This window comes from Phodopus roborovskii, unplaced genomic scaffold (assembly GCF_943737965.1).
Source record: "Phodopus roborovskii unplaced genomic scaffold, PHOROB, whole genome shotgun sequence".
Classification (NCBI taxonomy): domain Eukaryota; kingdom Metazoa; phylum Chordata; class Mammalia; order Rodentia; family Cricetidae; genus Phodopus; species Phodopus roborovskii.
In genome coordinates, this window is record NW_026126416.1 from 20,506,706 (window position 1) to 20,526,220 (window position 19,515).

At 44.5% G+C, this 19,515-nt stretch overlaps 1 protein-coding gene across 1 annotated transcript; it reads right to left on the minus strand.

Moving 5' to 3' along the window:
- Window positions 1-2,779: 2,779 nt before the first annotated feature.
- Bmp2 (bone morphogenetic protein 2) lies at window positions 2,780-13,403 on the minus strand. Its single transcript, XM_051183316.1, has 3 exons — window positions 12,283-13,403; window positions 10,820-11,169; window positions 2,780-4,501 (listed from the first exon to the last, which is right to left on the minus strand). The coding sequence occupies exons 2-3, from the start codon at window positions 11,160-11,162 to the stop codon at window positions 3,660-3,662; spliced, it is 1,185 nt and encodes a 394-aa protein (XP_051039273.1). The 5' UTR covers window positions 11,163-11,169; window positions 12,283-13,403; the 3' UTR covers window positions 2,780-3,659.
- Window positions 13,404-19,515: the final 6,112 nt, after the last annotated feature.

The window sequence follows — 19,515 nt, forward strand, 5'->3', positions numbered from 1 at the left end:
TACCGCTGCCTTCAAAGGGAAACCTTTAACTTGGATGCTTGGCACTAAGATCACACAGGATCAGCTCACTGCACTGTCTTAAGTGTTAAGAGTTTTTTAAAATACATTTTCAAGGGCTTGCACCTGCTCTCCCATACATATAGATGTACTGACACGTATTTGACTAAACTGACTACAGCATGCCCAAGCAAGCAAGCTGAGCAGATTTTACAAGATAAGCAACCAAGTGTTTTCATGTCTAAGAGTGGCTAGAACACAAAATTGTCAGTCATCTTGCAGGAGAAAAGAATGTCTTTGAAAAAATACACAGGGCACTGTTTCAGATGCCATGCATCACAGCTTTGCCTTCTGTTTCCTTCCATCTACATTCGGCTTTTGATGGAAGGGGCTACCCTGGATCCAGCTTCTGTAGTTCGGACTGAAAGAACAAACAGCCAACAGAATCTTGCCACTGAAAGGGCAGTCCTGGGGCACTTGGAGTCAGGGTTTCACCTGGGAGTTCATTAGGAATTCGGGACCTCGGGCCCCACCCAGACCACTGGAGCAGGGTTCATAAAGTAACGTGACTCCGTGGGGGCTGTATCCACATCAAGGTTTATTTCCCTCAAGGCATTACTGATGACTGAGGTACATGTTAAAATCTCGCAAGTTTTATTTAGAACTTGGGCCCCACAAGTTAGGTAGAAGTTCACTTTGAAGTTTGTGGGGCAGGGACCTGGTCAGAAAATTCTGCCCTAGAGAATATCATAAGGCCGTAATTTATGTCAGCAAGGTGAAGGGAAGAAATGCAATTTCCCTGACTAGAGCAGATGTGTGCGCCTCCCCCTATTCTCACCCTACCTGTCCTTTCCTCTGCAAGACATAAAACAGAAAAGGAATAGCGCCTGTGTGTTCTGACTTTCTCAGGTTGCCCATTGATACCCCCACTGTTTTTTGTTTTGCTTTGTTTTGTTTTTCACTTTAACCATTCTTTACTGCAAAACTCTGTTCTTTGGCCTTTCAAATCGAAGGGGTGGGAGCCGGTCATATTAACACCCAGTGAATCAGTATCTCAACAGCAAGCCAACTGAACAGACCTTAGCTATGTGATTTGATACATTTTTGATTGTATATATGGATTATCTCCCTCCTTTTAAAAAAAATAGAGGAAAAACCTGAACCACTCAGCTTGTGTAAGAATGACATAGCTCCATTTATTGTATAACCTCTGAACCTTAATGGAAACTGAAATATCACCATTCACATGTGTAACATACATAATCTTCATATATGTATATGCATAAACTAGGACATATACACACTGTATATACTATATATAGATATGTATATACATATACATCACATGGGAGCCAATGTTCTCTAAGTAAAAAAATCAGAACCAAGGTGGTCCTGGTGGCACATACTTTTAATCCCAGCCCTTGGGAGGCAGAGGCAGGTGGATTTCTGTGAGTCTGAGGCCAGCCTGATTGATCTACAGGGTGAGTTCCAAAACAGCTAGGGCCGTTGCACAGAGAAATCCTGTCTCAAAAAAAAAAAAAAAAAAAAAAAAAAAAAAAAAAAAAAAAAAGAAAAGAAAAGAAAGAAAATCAAAACATGCAAAGGATGGACCTGCTGGTAGACAGAATCTTCATCAAATATCCCCACTCCTATCTAGAGAATTTGGAGAAACATGGTTCATCCTTTTTAAAATGTTAATACTATAAGTTTGTTACCAGTACCCCTGCAAGAAACAGCAAAGAATGACTGAAGGGCAAGGAGGACTTGGGTAGCCATACTTGGGTCTAATGCTTTCTACCTGTGCGAAAGCAATGGCAAAAGGAAGTAAGGAAGAATGCTTTAAAAGATGACGGTTGATTCAAAACAACCCCAGAACCTCCAAAGGTAAGTGTGCTCAAGGAATACCCAAGAAGGGTTTAATTAAAACAGCCCTTCCCATTGTAAGCACACTGCTCCCCGATTCAGTTCTAAAGCAGGGGTTGGGAATGGAGGCAAGAATTAGGCTTCAACCATGAGGGACTACAGGAAGACACTCATTCTGGAAACTGACCTGAAACACTGCCAGTAAACTAACACTGTAGATTCCCCAGTCTACAAACAGCCACAAAGCCCTACCTAGGTTTCCCTTCCAACCTGAGAGCATGGGAGCCCTGCTGGTGCTCAGGGTTCCTTTGACTTCACTCTGTTTGGGCTATTGGCCAATTGGCAGACATCTTTACAGAAGCTGATCACAGACACTCTCTCTATTTTTTTTTTTTTTTTTTTTTTTTGGCACTGTGGCCTCTGTTGTACGGGATATCATCTCTGGAACTTTACCTTGGGTTTTGCAAGCTTTGCTTTGTTTTAGGAATTGGATTTCCCTCACTCTTTTTCCTCCTCCTCTGAAAACCACTAGCTCATCTGCAAGTTCTTTGGTGGAAATGGGGCTTGCTTGGAGTTCTCCAACCATTTAAGTCACCCCCCTCCCAACCTTTAAACCTTTGCTCTCATGGGTTAGACTTTATAGGATAAAATGCCAGTGTTTTTGAAACAAGTTTAACATTTGGAGAAATGTGTTCAAACACACATCTCTGGAAAGAAAAGTAAGCTGGCACGTCAGAGAACAGGGCATCAGCAAAAAACACGACATGCTTAATGTTGATGAGTGTTTGGCAAATGTGGAAAACTGGATGCTTTGGAGAATACAGAGCTCGCTGATGGGGTAAACGCAAAATACAAATCAATCTCCACTTCTTTACACGGGCCACAAGATAATCGATTGTACATATATATGACCACAATGTTAATTAAGTAGAAATATTATATTTTATTTAGTACTTTGGCCAGATCAGCCCCCCTGGAAGGGATCATAGGGTTAGGAAAGAACAAGACGCCATTATCATTTCCCGACATGGTTACAGTTTTCCTAATCATTTCCACTGGTCCTGCTTTATTCTTTCTGCAAGGAGGGCTTTTCCATCAGAGCAGTAATGTCTGGTTCTTATCCAAATATTCCCCCTAATAAGAATGAAAGTTCTCACGGATTGGACAACCACTCTGCAACATTCCTGAGAATTGAATAATATAATAATCTTGAAAGTCAGCAGAGTGGATTATCCACTTTTTTTTTTTTTTTTTTGGACTTGAACTTGTGAACTTAACAGTAGTGCTGCAAAAAACAGAAAGCAAATGTGCTAGCACTTTGCCCAGTAACCTTCCATGTAGACTTCGCATCTTAAATACACACAACTGAAAAACAACTACAAGTTTTTTTTGAAAATTATATACAAACCCGATATTTCTTTTGATTACATATAAATACAAATTAACTATTTTTTTTCCTAAAAAGTGGTTATAATAGTAAATAAATACAAAATAACTCTGACCATTATACTTCATGTGCTGGAGTTGAACCCATATAAAATGTACAACTAAATACATTTTAAATCTTTAAGGAATAATTCTCTGATTAAAATATTTGTTTTCCCAACTTCTTTTCGTAGATATAAATATATTTTCAAAATAGCTGTGTTTTTTTTTCCATTCCATTCCATAAATAAAGTCTTCATTGGGAAATATTAAAGTGTCAGCTGGTTTATGGGGGTGGGGAGAGTAGGGTTTATTCTTTTTTCTAAAATATATATATTTATATATTTATTTATTTATGTATTTATTTTGCTGTGCTAACGACACCCACAACCCTCCACAACCATGTCCTGATAGTTTTTCAGCACGACCTTTTCATTCTCATCTAGGTACAACATGGAGATTGCGCTGAGCTCTGTGGGGACACAGCATGCCTTAGGGATCTTGGAATTCACAGAGTTTACCAGCGTCTGTACTATGGCATGGTTAGTGGAGTTCAGGTGATCAGCCAGGGGAAAAGGACATTCCCCATGGCAGTAAAAGGCATGATATCCAGGAGGAGCCACAATCCAGTCATTCCACCCCACATCGCTGAAGTCCACATACAAAGGGTGTCTCCTGCAGCTGGACTTGAGGCGCTTCCGCTGTTTGTGTTTGGCTTGACGCTTTTCTCTTCTATGGAGTGGATGTCCTTTTCCATCATGGCCAAAAGTCACTAGCAGTGGCCTTATCTGTGACCAGCTGTGCTCATCTTGGTGCAAAGACCTGCTAATCCTCACATGTCTCTTGGAGACACCTGGTTTCTCCTCTAAATGGGCCACTTCCACCACAAACCCATGGTTGGTATGTCCCTGCGCAGTCCACCGCATCACAGCTGGGGTGACATCGAAGCTCTCCCACTGACTTGTGTTCTGATTCACTAACCTGGTGTCCAATAGTCTAGTCACAGGAGATTTCAAGCTGGCTGCTGCAGGCTTTATAATTTCATAAATATTAATTCGGTGCTGGAAACTATTGTTTCCCAAAGTTTCCTGCATCTGTTCCCGAAAAATCTGGAGTTCTGCAGAAGTGATGAACTCTTCAGTGGGGACAGAACTTAAATTGAAGAAGAAGCGGCGGGATGTTTTCCCACTCATTTCTGGTAGATCTTCTACGGCTTCTAGTTTGATAAGAGTGGAGAGAAAAAGGAAAGCATTCAGTAAGAGAGCCAATGGTAATTTACTTCCTTACAAGAGATTTAAAACCTCAATGCACAGTGTGAGTCAAACTACATAAAAGTTTGCAATCACAAAATAAAAATGTCAGGCTTAGAGGTACGGTGTCTGCCTCCTATTCTTGGCCCTGGGTTTAATGCTCAACACTATAAGAGAAATAAAAATATGTCATCTTGAAAGTGAAAATGGAGTCTCATTTTCCCTTTTCTATATGGTCACATTAACTTTGTAATTGCTATGTTTTTAATCCAATGTATGAGCATAGCTCCTAGGCAGCTCCACTAAGGGAGGAAATAGTGAAACACTTCTTTGGAATTCACAGACTTTTAAGGGGAAAATAAGTCAGCACTATAGTTAGTAGAGGGCTAATGACTGAGGGGGTTGAGGAAATTATTGCATTTCTTAACTAAGAAAGCAAGCTTTAATGTCAATCCTTTAAGAGACATTTGAAAACATTACTCTACAATTTAGATGATTTACAAATCTCAATATACAGATTTCAGTCTCTTAATTAAAGACTCTGAAACTCAACATCAATGATGACATTTTGCAAAGCGCACCCTACCATTTTGCTCAGAACTCTAGAAACAAAGGTTTGGGTGGCACTAAGACACTGTAGTAATTAACACTAAAGAATTTCAAGAGAAATGGCTGCCTACTGCCTGTTCTCTCAACTCCAAACCATCCTTGTTCAAAATAGGTCCTGTGTCAATGCAGCAGTTCTTAGACTTTGGACTGCACAACAGTTGTTCTGGGAGGGGGCTTGCGAGCCTGTATTTCCTTTAAGCTCTTAGATAAGAGGTGCTGCAAGCTTATGGACCACACTTCAGTGTTACAGTTTTAAGGGATATTTCCCACATTCAAGGGTATATTGACAAAAGAGTAGATTTGTAAAGCACCCTTGGTAAAAAGAGGCCTTAATGTTGGCCAAGGAGTACTGAGGCTACCATCAGCCAGCCAGGCACTAAACAGGGGTCTTCTAAAGCTCTTCTACTTTTCCATGAAGAATTCTAGGCCTCTTGCACCTACTTGACAATAAGTTCTTGATGATACTTTTGAGGACCCATTTATGTTCTGAACTCCACTATCAGTTAATGGTTCTTTAGGGCAGGGTCATTCCTAGAAAGAACTGAAGGACTATATTTAGCTTCTTTGGTAAAAATCCATTTTCATTGCCATTCTTGGGTTCCCTATAATGTTTCTGCCTAAGGCACTTCTTCAATAGAAAAAGTAGAACAGTGGCAACAATCCCGCAAGCCATAATCACACCAAATCACACTGGCTTCTCCTGACATTGGCACAGCAGAATATACAGACCAATTTCCCAGAGCCCCCCCACAAATAACTACATCAGTCAACAACAGAAAAATACAATGGCAACTCAATCCCTGAATCCCAATTCACAAAGAAGGGAAGAGTGAGAATCATAAGTAGACATACATGCATACAGACACATACATGACAAGAGGACAAAAGCAAAGGAGCAATCCCCAAGACAAATATTGGAGACTGAAGTAACACAGAATACTATCTGTCTAAGAAAAATCCAAGATTGCCATCTTCCAACTGGAAACATAGAAACAGCCCCTTTCTGCGGTCTGCCACTCGGTAGGTAAGAAGTATCTGCAAGACAGAATAAGTGACCCTCACAAAGGAAAACAAGACACTACTCAAAGCTAATGACAAGGGAAAGACCTGTCTCCAATCGTCCAACAGCATTTCTATTAGCCTAACCGTTAGAAGACCCCATATATGTACTGTGACTGTTATTGAAGTCATACACAGAAGTCAAGAATTCACAGAGAATCTCAACACAGGAGGCTAACTGCCTACATAGGGTCAGGACAACACCTTTTCTCCTTCAGGGGATAAGTTGCAACCTCTTCTTCAGGGCGGGAAATTGAAAATCTCTTTTAAATAAAGTAAATTATAGGAAAAGACCACTACAAATTTTCACAGCAAGCCTAGGGTTCTGAAAATACAGAGTAGGTAATGTACACTTTTTGGAGGCTGAAATAGCTGTTAATTCTCTGTAAACATCCCTTGTTGAAACAGCTGAACTTGCTAAGTGATTTCGAGATTCTTACCTGTCTCCAACCTGAGTATCAGGTTCTAGTTCTTAATCAAATGGAAGGAATGATTGGCTGCAAAAATGTAAAAAGAAGAAGAAGGAGGAGAAGAAGAAGAAGAAGAAGAAGAAGAAGAAGAAGAAGAAGAAGAAGAAGAAGAAGAAGAAGAAGAAGAAGAAGAAAATGGGGCAGCCATGACATTGTATTTTTTTTTTTATTCCTGGAAACAAAGCCCAGATTTACCGATCCACACTATGTTGTTTATTCATCTACCTCAAAATAATTTGGCTGGGCCACTCCCTAGAAAAAGGGATATAGAACATTAAAATGTCACCATAAAACATTAGCTACTGTGTTAAAAGCTCTTTCTTTCCTTATTTGTTTATCTATCTATCTATCATCTATATGTATCTACCTATGTATCTACCTGCCTATGTATCTATGTATCTTCCATCCCTCTATCTGTCTATTTTTGCCAAGTCTGGTACCATCATCTATCTATCTATCTATCTATCTATCTATCTATCTATCTATCTATCTATCCACCCATCCATTCACCCACCCATCCACCCATCCACCACCCACCCACCCATCCATCCACCCACCTACCCATCCATTTGTGCCAAGTCTGGAGCCATCATCTGTCTATGAAGTATCTTATAGCAAGATCATTAAAGAGGAACCATGACTATCTCCATTTTGTGAATGAAACAGCTGGGAATTCAGAGAGGTTATACAGCTTCCTTTAGGTCACAGAACTGTTAACTGGAGTCTACTGCAATTCCCAAATTCTAGCCTTTGCACGGCATTGTCTAACATAGTAGAGAAATCAAATCCTCAGCAACAGTCCAAATCATTAGGAATTGGTACCCAAAACCATGGTAACTTCAGAGTGAGCTTTGTCCTGGGGGATCAAAACGTCTTACCCTCTGGACATATAGACAGAGCTAAACAAACACAAAAGTGAAGTGACACAGCCCAAAGGGACACACAGACATTGTTTGGAACCTGTTCTCTGTGGTTACTCGTTTGTCCTAAACTAGGGTGAGTTTTATTTCAAAAGTTATCATTAAGCTTGGATGATTTTGCAACCCCTTTTGGACAGAAAACATTCCCCCATCAAAACAACAACAACGCCCCAGAGGCTGCTCCAGATCAGCAGCTGCATCTCACACACTCCTGCAACAAGATGCTAGGGGCTCTGGACCTCACTTGACTTTCTACAAGAAAAAGTAAATGACACACCAAAGAGAGAGAGAGAAAAAAAGTTAAAGTACACAGAATAAAGTTTTACTTTTTAAGGCAACAAAGAAAGTGGTGGGAAAGAAAAGCAGGGTCTGGTGGTTGCCACCCCCCCACACTTGGCTTCCACTTCCTGGAGCACAACACCTTCAGGAGGACTGCTCCTGGAGGTCCAGGAGTGATTCTCTAAAGACTGAGTGAAATACCCTAAGGGCACAAGGACAAAAGCAGCTTGAAGAGAGGGAGTCAAGAGGGGTCCAGAGGACCCACTGACAAACAAGAGGCATTGAAAACATCAGGGGCAAGGAACATCTGCAAACTGAGCAACTGTTTTCTTTGTAATCACAAGGAGAAAGATAGAGGTAGGAAGGAGCATTCCTGGGTGTCTATGTTCAGATCCACAGTGGAATTTAGGAGCATGCTTTCACCATAGAAAGGCAGAGGTATACCTTGAAATGTCCTAGTCTGTGGGAATTTTCTGTGCAGTTACACTCATGAAAACAAGATTTCTCCCTAGTTGAAAACTTTAGTTATAGTCACAGGGCCACATAATTTATTTTACACAAAAAAAAGGAAGACGGTGCTCTTAACTGTCAGATGGGCAAGAGTGAGATCCTTCTGTATATGATCTGCCGGAAAAGCAGAAGTCTCTATAGGGGCAATTTCAAACTGTTTTCAATGGCAGCCAGTTGGGGAAGGTTTTTGGTGACCAGGGGTGGGTGGTGGTGGTGGATGGGATTCAGCAAAGCCTATACTCTCCAAGATAAAAATCTATGATAGAAAGGAATTAATGTTCAACAGGAGGATTTGTGTAGATACATTAACTAATGGGTGAAAGGCTACCATAGTATATCTTGTCTTATGTCACCCAACCATCTTATACAACTTACAAAGAGGTGCACCAGGGAATTCTTGAATAGGGTTCTTAAGGTTCTTTACCAACTTCGTATTTATTAATGTGTATCAATTCCTTTCTGATCTTGAGCCAGCAGCCTAATTACATGGTTTATTCAGATTTTTTTTTTAGTGGTACAAGGATGATTATAAAAATCAAGCTCTAGCTTACTCAGCAATGAACAGTCTTTCCAAAAATGCCCTGTGTACCTGATGATAATAGCAAAGAAATGGTTTTCCTGAAATTTACAGTAAAAATTGCATCTAATTATACCAAGATATAAAATTAATGTAAATTTATTTTTAGCAAGTCGATAACTATACAGTTTTACACATGAAAACCAATTTTAAAGGTATAAATTTTTGTTAGGAATTCAAGCACACCAAGTTAAAATAACACACAGAGACAATGCTTTGCCTGTGTTTTTATAAAACCACTTCCAAGGGAAGAGTGAGAAGATGCAGATTTTAACGTTGTCATTTCATTCAATTGCATTTTTGTGCTTTGATTTGACTTAATGATCCTTTTTAGCATAGTTTAAATAAAGATAAAGTACACACTTGCTTTTTTTTTTTTTTTTACAAATAAATGGTTTTCATGTTAGAAAAGACCAGTAAATAAATAAATACACAAACAAATGGGTTTTAATGCTAAATCTGCAGGTTTCCAGAGGGAAAACAGCTGTGCTTTTTTTTTCCCCCTACAAAATCGTTCCAATCATTATCAACTGGGGGAAATTAGTTTAGGACAGATGGGGACCCAATGCACACACCTCTCAGATCCTGGAGGGCAGGTTGGGCTCCCACTGCTTTTTTAAAAACTGAGGTTTGCTCTCAGAAAGCACCCCACAAACTTGTTTGAAAGAGATGGATTCAGAGGGCCCTTCATGATGAGTGGCTGGCTGCCTCGAGGAAGATACATCTCTCACTATGTGACCTGCCTGTGGGATCTTTTCCTATCTATTATCAACTAGACTTCTCAATAAGCCTTCTCTTATTGGGGGGGGGGAGGTGGCCGCTGCCATTTTTGAACATAGATTTTTCGCTTGAAATTTATTATCTCAGCAAGACAATGCAAAATTTTAAAAAGGGAACTTCGCTCCTAGCTCCCTACTGTTCTATAAATTGCAGCTCACTGACAGACAACTCTGCATTCTTCTAGAACTCGAAGGAACTGATATTCTATTTAGAATACATTAAGCCAAAAGAATATTTAAAGCGACACACACAGAATTGAGCTGGGCATGATTTTTAACTAACTGCTCTAAGAACTTCAGTGCAACAGACTTCAGTGGGCCTCTAAGACATTTCAACCCCACTAAATGTCTTCCTGATGAAATAAACAGAAATATCCTACCTTGGGAAGCCATATTCATATAAAAGAAAAAAGGAAAAAAAAAAAAAATCCCCACTGCCTTGCACAGGAAGGTAGCAGCCAGTAGCAGAAGCCACTTTTATCTGAAGGCTTGCCCTGTCTCCACTCAGAGACTAAGATTTAAACCCAAGAAGGGAAGGTCATTGTGGAAACAATAAGATTGATTGTGGAACTGATATCCCATGGGGATTAGATAGGGATTCAAATCTTTGAAACTAGGCCCAAATCAACAGTAAATTTGAATGCTTTGGGACCCTGAGCTTTAATTTGTTAATACTGTCCCTGAACATTCTGCCCTTGGCTCTCTGTCTAGCCTAAAACTCCACTGGGAACACACGACACAGACTTGAGCAGCTTTCAAACAGATTTAAAGAAAGCCAACCCTCCGCGTGCTCCTGTGGAGTTCTCTCACTTTTGGCTGAGTAGGAACTAGGAAGCCTTCTACCCTCTTCCCCATCACTCCTTTTCCCTCCAGTTCTTGGAGGAGGAGGAGGAGGAGGAGTCTGTCTTCTGGCTACCTGCCAGCAAAGGGTGCGGACTCACCAGTAGGGAATCCCTGGCTCCGGGCCACAGAGGGGACGGTACAGAAGCAAGAGGGGCCGTCCGCTGTGCTAGCGGAGGCCAGGGCTGCCCTTCGAGTCCCCGCCCGCCGTCCCCGCCCCGCCGCCCTGCCACCCGCTCACCTTCGTGGTGGAAGCTGCGCACGGTGTTGGCGCGGCTGGCTGCCCTCTCCAGCCGGTGGTCGGGGGCGGGCGCTCCTGGCTGGCCCGAGTGCCGGCGGTACAAATCCAGCATGTAGGGGGGCACCACAGCGTCCTTGCTGGGGGTGGGTCTCTGCTTCAGGCCGAACATGCTGAGCAGCCTCAACTCAAACTCCCTGAGGACGTCGTCCGAAGGCCGGGACAAGGGGCGGCCGGATGCCGCGGCGAACTTCTTGCGGCCCAGCTCGGGAATGAGGCCGGCCGCGCCGCCCAGGAGGACCTGGGGAAGCAGCAACACTAGAAGACAGCGGGTCCCGGCCACCATGGTCGACCTGCGGACAGGGCCGACGTGAGTCACCCACGTTCCCCGCCCAGTCCTTCGCCCGCCCCCGCGGCCCCGGCTCCCATAGGGCTCGTTGCCCTTCTCCAGGATGCCTTCCTGGCCTGTCACGCTCGAGAGCTACAGCCCGGACGATCAAGAGGATGGAGGACCCCAAATCCCTGTGCTCTTTCCTCCTCTCATCCCATTCTCTGCCTACATCGGACTTCTCACTTGGGGCTTGGTTTTCACTCCCAATAAAATCCAGTGACCATCAGTCACCTTTTCTTATGACACTAGCTAGGAAGGTGGTGTCAGGAAGCTGGGAAGCCACTTTTGGTCTGACACACTGCATCTCTTACAAAACTAGACCTTGCAGCACTCATTTGCACATAAACAGACACAAATGCACATGTGACTTCCTTAGAGGCGCTGTATAGAACTTCCTGGTACACGAATATATCTAACTTGTAGATTATCTAACTTGTAGATTCGGTAAGCGCTAAACTCAAGATTACAAGTTATGAAGCCACTTGTAAATTGTGGCCCACGCCCCTAACCTCAGGGTTGACCCACTGGCCACTCTGCCCTCTATCCCAGACCCCTGTTAAGGAACCCATGCACCTTCCCGCAATTATGTAAATAGTAGTTCCTATGAATGCACGTGTAAACTGTGACACATCCTCACAATAGACACACACGGAGAACCCCAACTTTAAGTACCTTCTTCAATAGATCTAGTTCTTAGGACAGACTCCAGGTCTAAGGAGTAACTTAAGGACAGCCAGGGTCTAAAGCCCGGAGTATACTGGTCTGCAACTAACGGGTGAAATCCACTGGGTTTCTTTAACTCTTTCTTTTCACTTTTTCTTGGTAAAGCCATTAAGTCTTTAACAGCCCTAATAATATATCGAAAATTGGGGAGAAGGACGGGCCGGCGAAGAACGCAGGCCAGGTGGGCAAGGCAGAGGGATCTGGGGTTTGGGATGCCTTGACCCCTCTAGGGCTTCGTGGCACGTGCACCTGGAGCGGGTCTGTTTATGTCCACTCGACCTGTGGCGCTCAGCGCCGCATGGCGGGAACGCGGTGTCACCCGTCAGCCCCGGTCCCGGCCCGTGTTCTCTACCTTTAGGAGACCGCAGTCCGTCTAAGAAGCACTTGGGGGCACGTCCATTGAGAGAGTCTCCACATGGAAAAAGCTCTGATCAAGGGACCTGAAGCAGGGACCGGGCTTCTGTTGTCTTCCTTCGCCTTCTCCTCCTTCTCTGGGTGCCAGCCGCTTCGTCCCTTTTCCCGTGGGGAAAGGTGTCTTGGGGTGGACCCGGCCGGCCAAGGAGCAGAGAAGTGACGGGGTTGGAGGCGGCAAGACTGGATCCGCCGGGCGAGGAGACCGGAGCGATGTGGGGAGCCCAAGTCACTCTCCCGGCAAGTTCAAGAAGTCTGCAGCCAAGTGCTGACACACAGCCTCAAGCAGGGGGAGGAGTGCGGGGCAGGGAAGGGAAGGAAAGGCAGAGGCAAGGCTGCCGCTGTCGTCGTCCTCAGGGACCAGCGCTGGTGGGGCGCAAGGACGGCTCTGGAACTCGCCGGGCGAGGATCGGACGCTCCGCGCTAGCTCGGCCGCGACCCATGGCTCGGAGCAGCCATCCTGGGAGTCGCCGGGTCCGGGGAAGGGAGCAGCGAAGATCTGGGTAGCGTGCGGGCCGCCACTCGGCATCCCTCAGCCTGACTCTGGTGCACCCCCATCAGCGCTCGCCAGCGGAGCCCGCACGGCTGCGGTGCCCCGGCGTCCTGGGGCGCATTCTCCAAGCCAGTTCAGCCGCGTCCCGGGCTGCCAAACCGGGTGACCTCGCTGTCGGAGCCCTCGGGCCAAATGTCTTTTGTAGCAGCCTGGGGTCCACTCACTCCTCCGTCCGCGCGCCCCGGACACTCGGTCCCCGGCTGGAGTGGCCCCGCATTCCGGGCGCGGCTGTGCTCCGGACTCCTAGCTCTTCGCGTCGGTCGGCGGCTCCGGCTTCTCCCAGGCAGCCGAGGCCACAGCGCCAGGCGCGCACAGTCAGGAGCTCCAACTCCAGGCGTCCCGGCACCTCGAAGCCACCGGTGATCCGCGCGCCGCTCGCCCCGAGGGCGTCCGGTGACCGGCGGCGGCTGGGGAGGCGATGTCCCGGGTTGCCTATCCCCGGCAGGCTGTGGGAAGCGCAGCGGCGGGCGCAGCTCGAGCCGGGCTCAGAGCGGTGGGGCCAGGACTCCGGCGGCGACGGCGGAGGCGCCGTGGCGCGGCGCTCGCGGCTTTTAAAGGGGACGCCGCCTGCCGGCTCCCTCCCGGCCGTGGCCGAACACCTCCCCCTTGGAGGCGCAGCGCGCCGGGGATCCCCGAGCGGGCGGGAGCGGCGCGCAGGGGTGTGGACGGCGCGCCCAGCGGGGCGGCCGCGGTGGGGCGGGGCGGGGCGAGCGCGCGGCCGCTGAGGGTCGGGTCTCAGAAGAGTGTGAAGCCGACCCTTGGGACCTGGACTTGTGCACACAGCTGCCCGAGTCCAGGGCAGAGCCAGGGTCTGGTCGCTTCAGAGTCCCCCCCACTGGGCCGTTATTCAACTTGAGTTTGACGTTTTTAGGTAATGGAGCATTGAAAAGAGGAAGAGAACTAGCAAGTTATCAGACATCTTGGCAGAGATTCGGGCAAACACTTCTATGTTTTGAATGATGAGAAGAAAATGTCAAGAGATAGCAGATACACATTGAGTGCATAATCACACTTGTAGAAATAAATATCCATGCACGTATAATCACCCCCACGTGAGTATGTATTTAATCTTATACTCAAATGTGTCTAATATAAAAAGATGCATACATTTTATATGTGTTCACTTATGTGAAATAAACAAATGACGGCACAGATTTCTGTACAGATATAGTCATGTAAAGTGGATGTCTCCTGTGTAGTGTGTGTGTGTGTGTGTGTGTGTGTGTGTGTGTGTGTGTCTAGGTGAGGGACCAATGGAGGTTGATTCTTTTTATAGAAGCAATTACTTCATTACTTGGGATATTTATCTCAACCCCCCACCCACCCACACACACACACACAGAGGCAGGTAACAAGACAATTCCGGTTTGAGACCTTAGAATTTTCTGCCTGGCTGGTCCTGCTCCACTAGGTCTCCAGAAGCAAGGCTCTGGCTGTGGCCAGGCCACTTTTCTCCCTCAGTTGGAACGTAGTCCCCAAAGCTGCTGAGCCAGGATTCTTTTTGAACTCTTTCCACTTCTCTCAGAATTCCAGGAGTCTTCATGCATACCACCCCTTGGTTGCCCACATGACCCCCAGAGCCAGGGGCAGCATATTTTTGTAGAAGACCGGATTGGTAACATCAGCTTTTGAACCAGGTCTTTCAAGTTTGTGAAGCAGAGACAGAGAAAAACCAGAAGCAGGGGCTTTAGTAATCTATTATCCATGTGTATTAGCTTTTCAGTTAGGGAGCTAAAATAACTCAGGGTTCCACTCACCTAAATCGGATTAGCAACCCACAGAGGGAAATGAGGCCCTGGCTGTTTCTAGAGCTGTAAAGGTCAAATAAGGTATTTTGGAGGAAGACTGTCTACTGAGAAAATTAAAGGAGAGAAAGGGAATCTGCTACTTTACTGCTTTTTAAAAAGCCTTATAGTTGTCACTCTAAGTCATAAGACACAACTGAGCAATAAAACACTCTTCTCAGACACTTAAGTCAAAAGTGCCAATCACTTCCAAAACCTTTTCCTTCCCTATCAAGTTTAATTGAGAAGTTAACAATTGCCTCTGTCATCAGTAAGGCGGGAGAAGCAAACCAAACCCCAAATCTATATGAGATTTAAATCAGAATGTTGCCTTTAGTGAGGAAGAGAAAGTTGACAGCTATTGGACCCACCCCAAGGAAAGATGAAAATGAAACCTCTGGTGATGACATCAACAATGCCTTGCAGCTTTAGGCCTTCAGAGCTCCAGAAGTGGGAATTTGGCCATTTATGATATCCACAGTAATCAAGACTCTGAGGGCAAAAGGATGCTTCTGGACATTTACTCTACCTTGGTGGTGCCTGAGGGTGGGTGGGTGGAGCATTTCTTCTTCTCTTCTAGGTCATGCAATTCATGAGATGCTGCTGCAAGCCAAACCAGAAACTTCCCTGAAGTTTGGCCGGATTTCTCTGAAGAGCAGGACTGTTGTTTTTTAGAGATGGCTGCCCTCTTGTGGTAGAAATGAGTGCACACATGGGAACAAGAAGTGGATCCATGAATGAACTCTCTGAAGGATTTGGAGTCCAAAGGGGATGAAAAGTTCAGTCTGCTTTCCATGAAGCATAAAGAACAGGGGAGAAGGATATACAGATATCCATTGTTTTTTCACACTCCATGCTGACCACCCACTGATGTGAGCTTACTTAGTACTCTGAGGGTACAGTATCTTCTCTGAGGATACTCATTCCTCCTGGCCTGGCCTGATTTTTACTATTTACAATGTTTCTCTAGGGATCTGTCAGTTCAGAAAGTAGGACTATCTGTTAGCAAATATGTAAGGCGTAAGAGAGGACAGAGAGTATTTGGGCAAGATATGCTGAGAATTACAATTCCAAATTCTTCAGAAGGGACAGACAAGTTGTATCAAAACACAGACAACTGGCAAGGATTCTATATAAAGGAGGTTGCTGCTATTCTATTCTACTCAGTTCTTGCCAGTTTTTCAAGAGATACAGGAAATCCTCATTTGATTGTGGACATGACCTGGGATGAAATTAGGTACTTAAAGAGTCATACTTTGGCAACTTTTCCTTTAGCAGTTCAGCCCAGATAATGTTTAATTTTATTACATCCTGCAGCTATTAGCATTCAGCATTGTTCCTGCTAGGCCGACCATTATGCAAATTAACGTTAAAATAATGATCCTCATGTATTGTAAAGGTCACAGCAGGCGTGACATGATCCATCTACCTTGTAATTGTCATTCCATTGGAACCTGTGGCAACTCCTCTGAGAAACCTCTTAGCCTGTATATCATTTGTTACTGGTGTGACACCCAATCCTGGCCCTACTTACTCCTGGTTGCAAATCTTTTCCTAGGAGCCAGAAGCCACAGCCAAGAGTAGCATTTGCTCTACCAAGGGCTTACCTATTCAATGTTTGATTAGACACAGTAGGAATTATGGGTGGAGTGATTTGTATGCCAAAGTAGGCCAGGTTGGCCAAGTCACATTGTTTTGGACAGCCATCAAATCTTAGTTAATTACCATATAGCAATATACTTGCATTTGTGACCAATGACATTAAAATGTTTCACTATTGTTTTAGATTGTGAAGAGGGAGGGTTTGGAGGAAATGAAGGGAAGAGAGAAATGTACTTATAATCTCAAAAAAAAAAAAAAAAAAAAAAAAAAAAAGGAAAAGAAAACAAGTAATTGTTTTAAAAGGATCCAACCACAGTGAAGGCTACCAAGTGAGGGCTCTTGCCCAAAGCGTCTGAATCGAAGTACTCCCACAGTGCAAGTGTTCATGGGTGTAGTTTTTGGGATGTGACTGGATTATAAGAGCTTTGACTGTGTCAGTGGGGTTATCAGTTATCAAATTCCAATGTAGACAACTTTATTGGGGTGTGATAGAAGTGTCAGGGGGTGGAGACTGGTTGAAGGATGTAGTCACTGGAGACATGCTTTCCAAGTTCCTTCCTGGCGTCTTGCCCTTTGCTCTTCCTTCCTGGTTTTTTTTTTTTTTTTTTTTTTTTTCTTGTTGCTCCTTCCTGGATTCCTTCCTGCTGCTCTCTTTGCTTCCTGGCCACCAAGATGTAAGTTGCCTTCTCTCCCATGCTCTTCTTCAGTTCAGGTTCAGAAAAAAACAAAACTGGAGCCATCAACCATAGACTGAAATTCCTGCAAACAAGAACTCAAACATTTCCTTAAAAAACAAACAAACAAACAAACAAAAACTGTTTTAGGTATTTTTCAGCACTAAAGGAAAAAGCATAAACAAAACAACAGCAAACGGACTAATATACATCCAGTCTATAAATCGTCACTGAGGTTCTGTGAAGCTCATAATAACACGATGTCATTTGGATCCAGTGGACATCATTTATCTAGGAGCCAGCGAAAGAAGTACATGCCCAGAGGTAAATACATATAAATCATAAGACTATGGTGTGGGCACTTTAAGAGCGCAAATAGTTGCTGAAGGACTAATGGAAAGTATTCTTTCTTCTGCAATGTGGACTCAATATGTTCATAGTAAAGACAGGATTGCACTTTGGATGTGAAATAGTTCTCTGGACTCTCTCAGATTGAGCACTTGGTCCCCATCTGGTGGCGCTATTCCAGAAGGTTTGATTACAGAAACAGGAAGAGGAGTCTTGACCTAGCAAGTAGGTCACTGGGGCAGTGGGCTTTTATATTCAGATCCCCATTGGCACTGTGCTTCCTGCTCTACTGAGAGTGTTCCCACCTCTGTTAGTCCTCTGCCAGCATGCCTTCTCCACGAGATGGGCCTTTTATCTTGATAGCCCAAATGGACCCTTAAGTTGATTCTTGTCAGAGGATTTTGTCACAGCAATAAAAAAAGTAATCAGTAGCAGCAGCATTGGGGGCAGGGTGATGTTTAGGTAAATATAACAGCTGGAAGAGGGGTTGGTAGGTGAATTCATAACACCAGCTATGGAAATTTCATAGAAACTATTAGTTGCTAAATTTTCTTCCTTTCTTCCTCTCTCCCTTCCTCCCTTTAGTCCTCCCCACCCCACCCCACCCCCTTTTTTTTTTTTTCTAGACAGGGGCTCTCTGTGTAGTTCTGGCCATCCTGAAACTCACTCTGTAGACCAGGCTGGCCTTGAACACACAGAGTTGTTCCTGCCTCTGCCTTCTGAGTGCAGGGATTAAAGGCGTGCACCACCACTGCTACCAAATATCTAAATTTTAGATACTGTTTGCCATGAGTTATTTAACTTTTACAAAAACCATTTCCAGTTTTATAGACAGGAAAGTTATAGATAGGTGAAACTTCTTCCTCAAGGTCTCACATCTAGCAAGCAGCTAAATCCCAAGTTTTTTGTAATCACGTTAATGGTCTTTCAGTTTCATACATTGGAGCCAAAACAGTGGGTGAGTGAACAATGAATGATGTACAAAGAGGCGGTCCTGACTTGGAGGTGAGTTGGATTAGGAATAAGTCAATACTAGAGAGTGGATCGGTCCTCAGGAAAAAACACTGGTGGCTCATTTTAGAGGGGAAGTTGAAACTAGGTTAACAATAGAATATTGTATACAGTTCTGGGCAGAGTGAAGGGAAATAATACATGACAGTGAAGTCCCTTGGCTCTGCTACCCGGGAGGGGCAATTACAGCTGAAGGACAGCCATTGGCAGAAGGGGAGTGCTATGGGCAGAATAAAAGCTTCAACCTATCTTTGTTTCTCTCCTCAGCATGTGTGACTGTCTTCTATCGATCTCATTTAACCACAAGGGCAAGTATATTAGGGTATCTGGTGCTGTGCAACAAAAGATCACAATCTTACTGGCTTAATGCCCCTTTGTTATTTCACAGTTTCTGTAGGTCAGGCATCCAGGCACAGGTTAATTGGTTCTCTCAGGATCTCACAAGGCTGCAATCACTGTTGCCCAGGGCTGCAGTGTCATTTGACACCCTAGATCCTGTTCCAAGTACATGTGGTTGTTGGCAGGATTCACTTTCTTGCAGCTATAGAACTCATCTTTGATCACTTCTTTCAACAAAGCCAGAAGGAGACACACACACACACACACACACACACACACACACACACATATATTTGACTCACCTTTGGAAGACTTGCCTGATGACAGTAGGCCTGTCCAGGATAATCTAAATTTTGACTTACACATTCAGCTGACTACACCTGTAGAAATGCCTTCATTATGGCAATATAATGCCACCCAACAAGGAGAGCAATGTGGAGCGACATTCACAGGCACAGCTTGCACTCACGGGTAGGGACTTGTGCAAAATCTGTATACCAGGCACTCAGAATCTCAGTTCTAACCTACAGAACTAAATGGCTCAGGTGAAGAACAAGGCTGGATCTAGGGATATAAAAAGAGATTGCCAGACATAGTAGAGCTGTAACTGAGGCAACTTTAGGACCTAGCAACTCTTGGCTGCTAGTCTGAGGAGTGTGCATGAAGAGTAATTAGTTAGCCAGAGAAATACCAGGGACACAGATGCCAATTAGGAAGGTAAATCTGTTTGGTAGTAGTCAGGAGAAGTAGAGAAACTGCAGGTAAAGGATCAATGAGTAGCTTTGGAAATTATGTACACGAGTGTTTTTGTGTGTGGGTGTGGGGGGATGGGCGGGGAAGGCCACATAAATGCTGTCATGTAG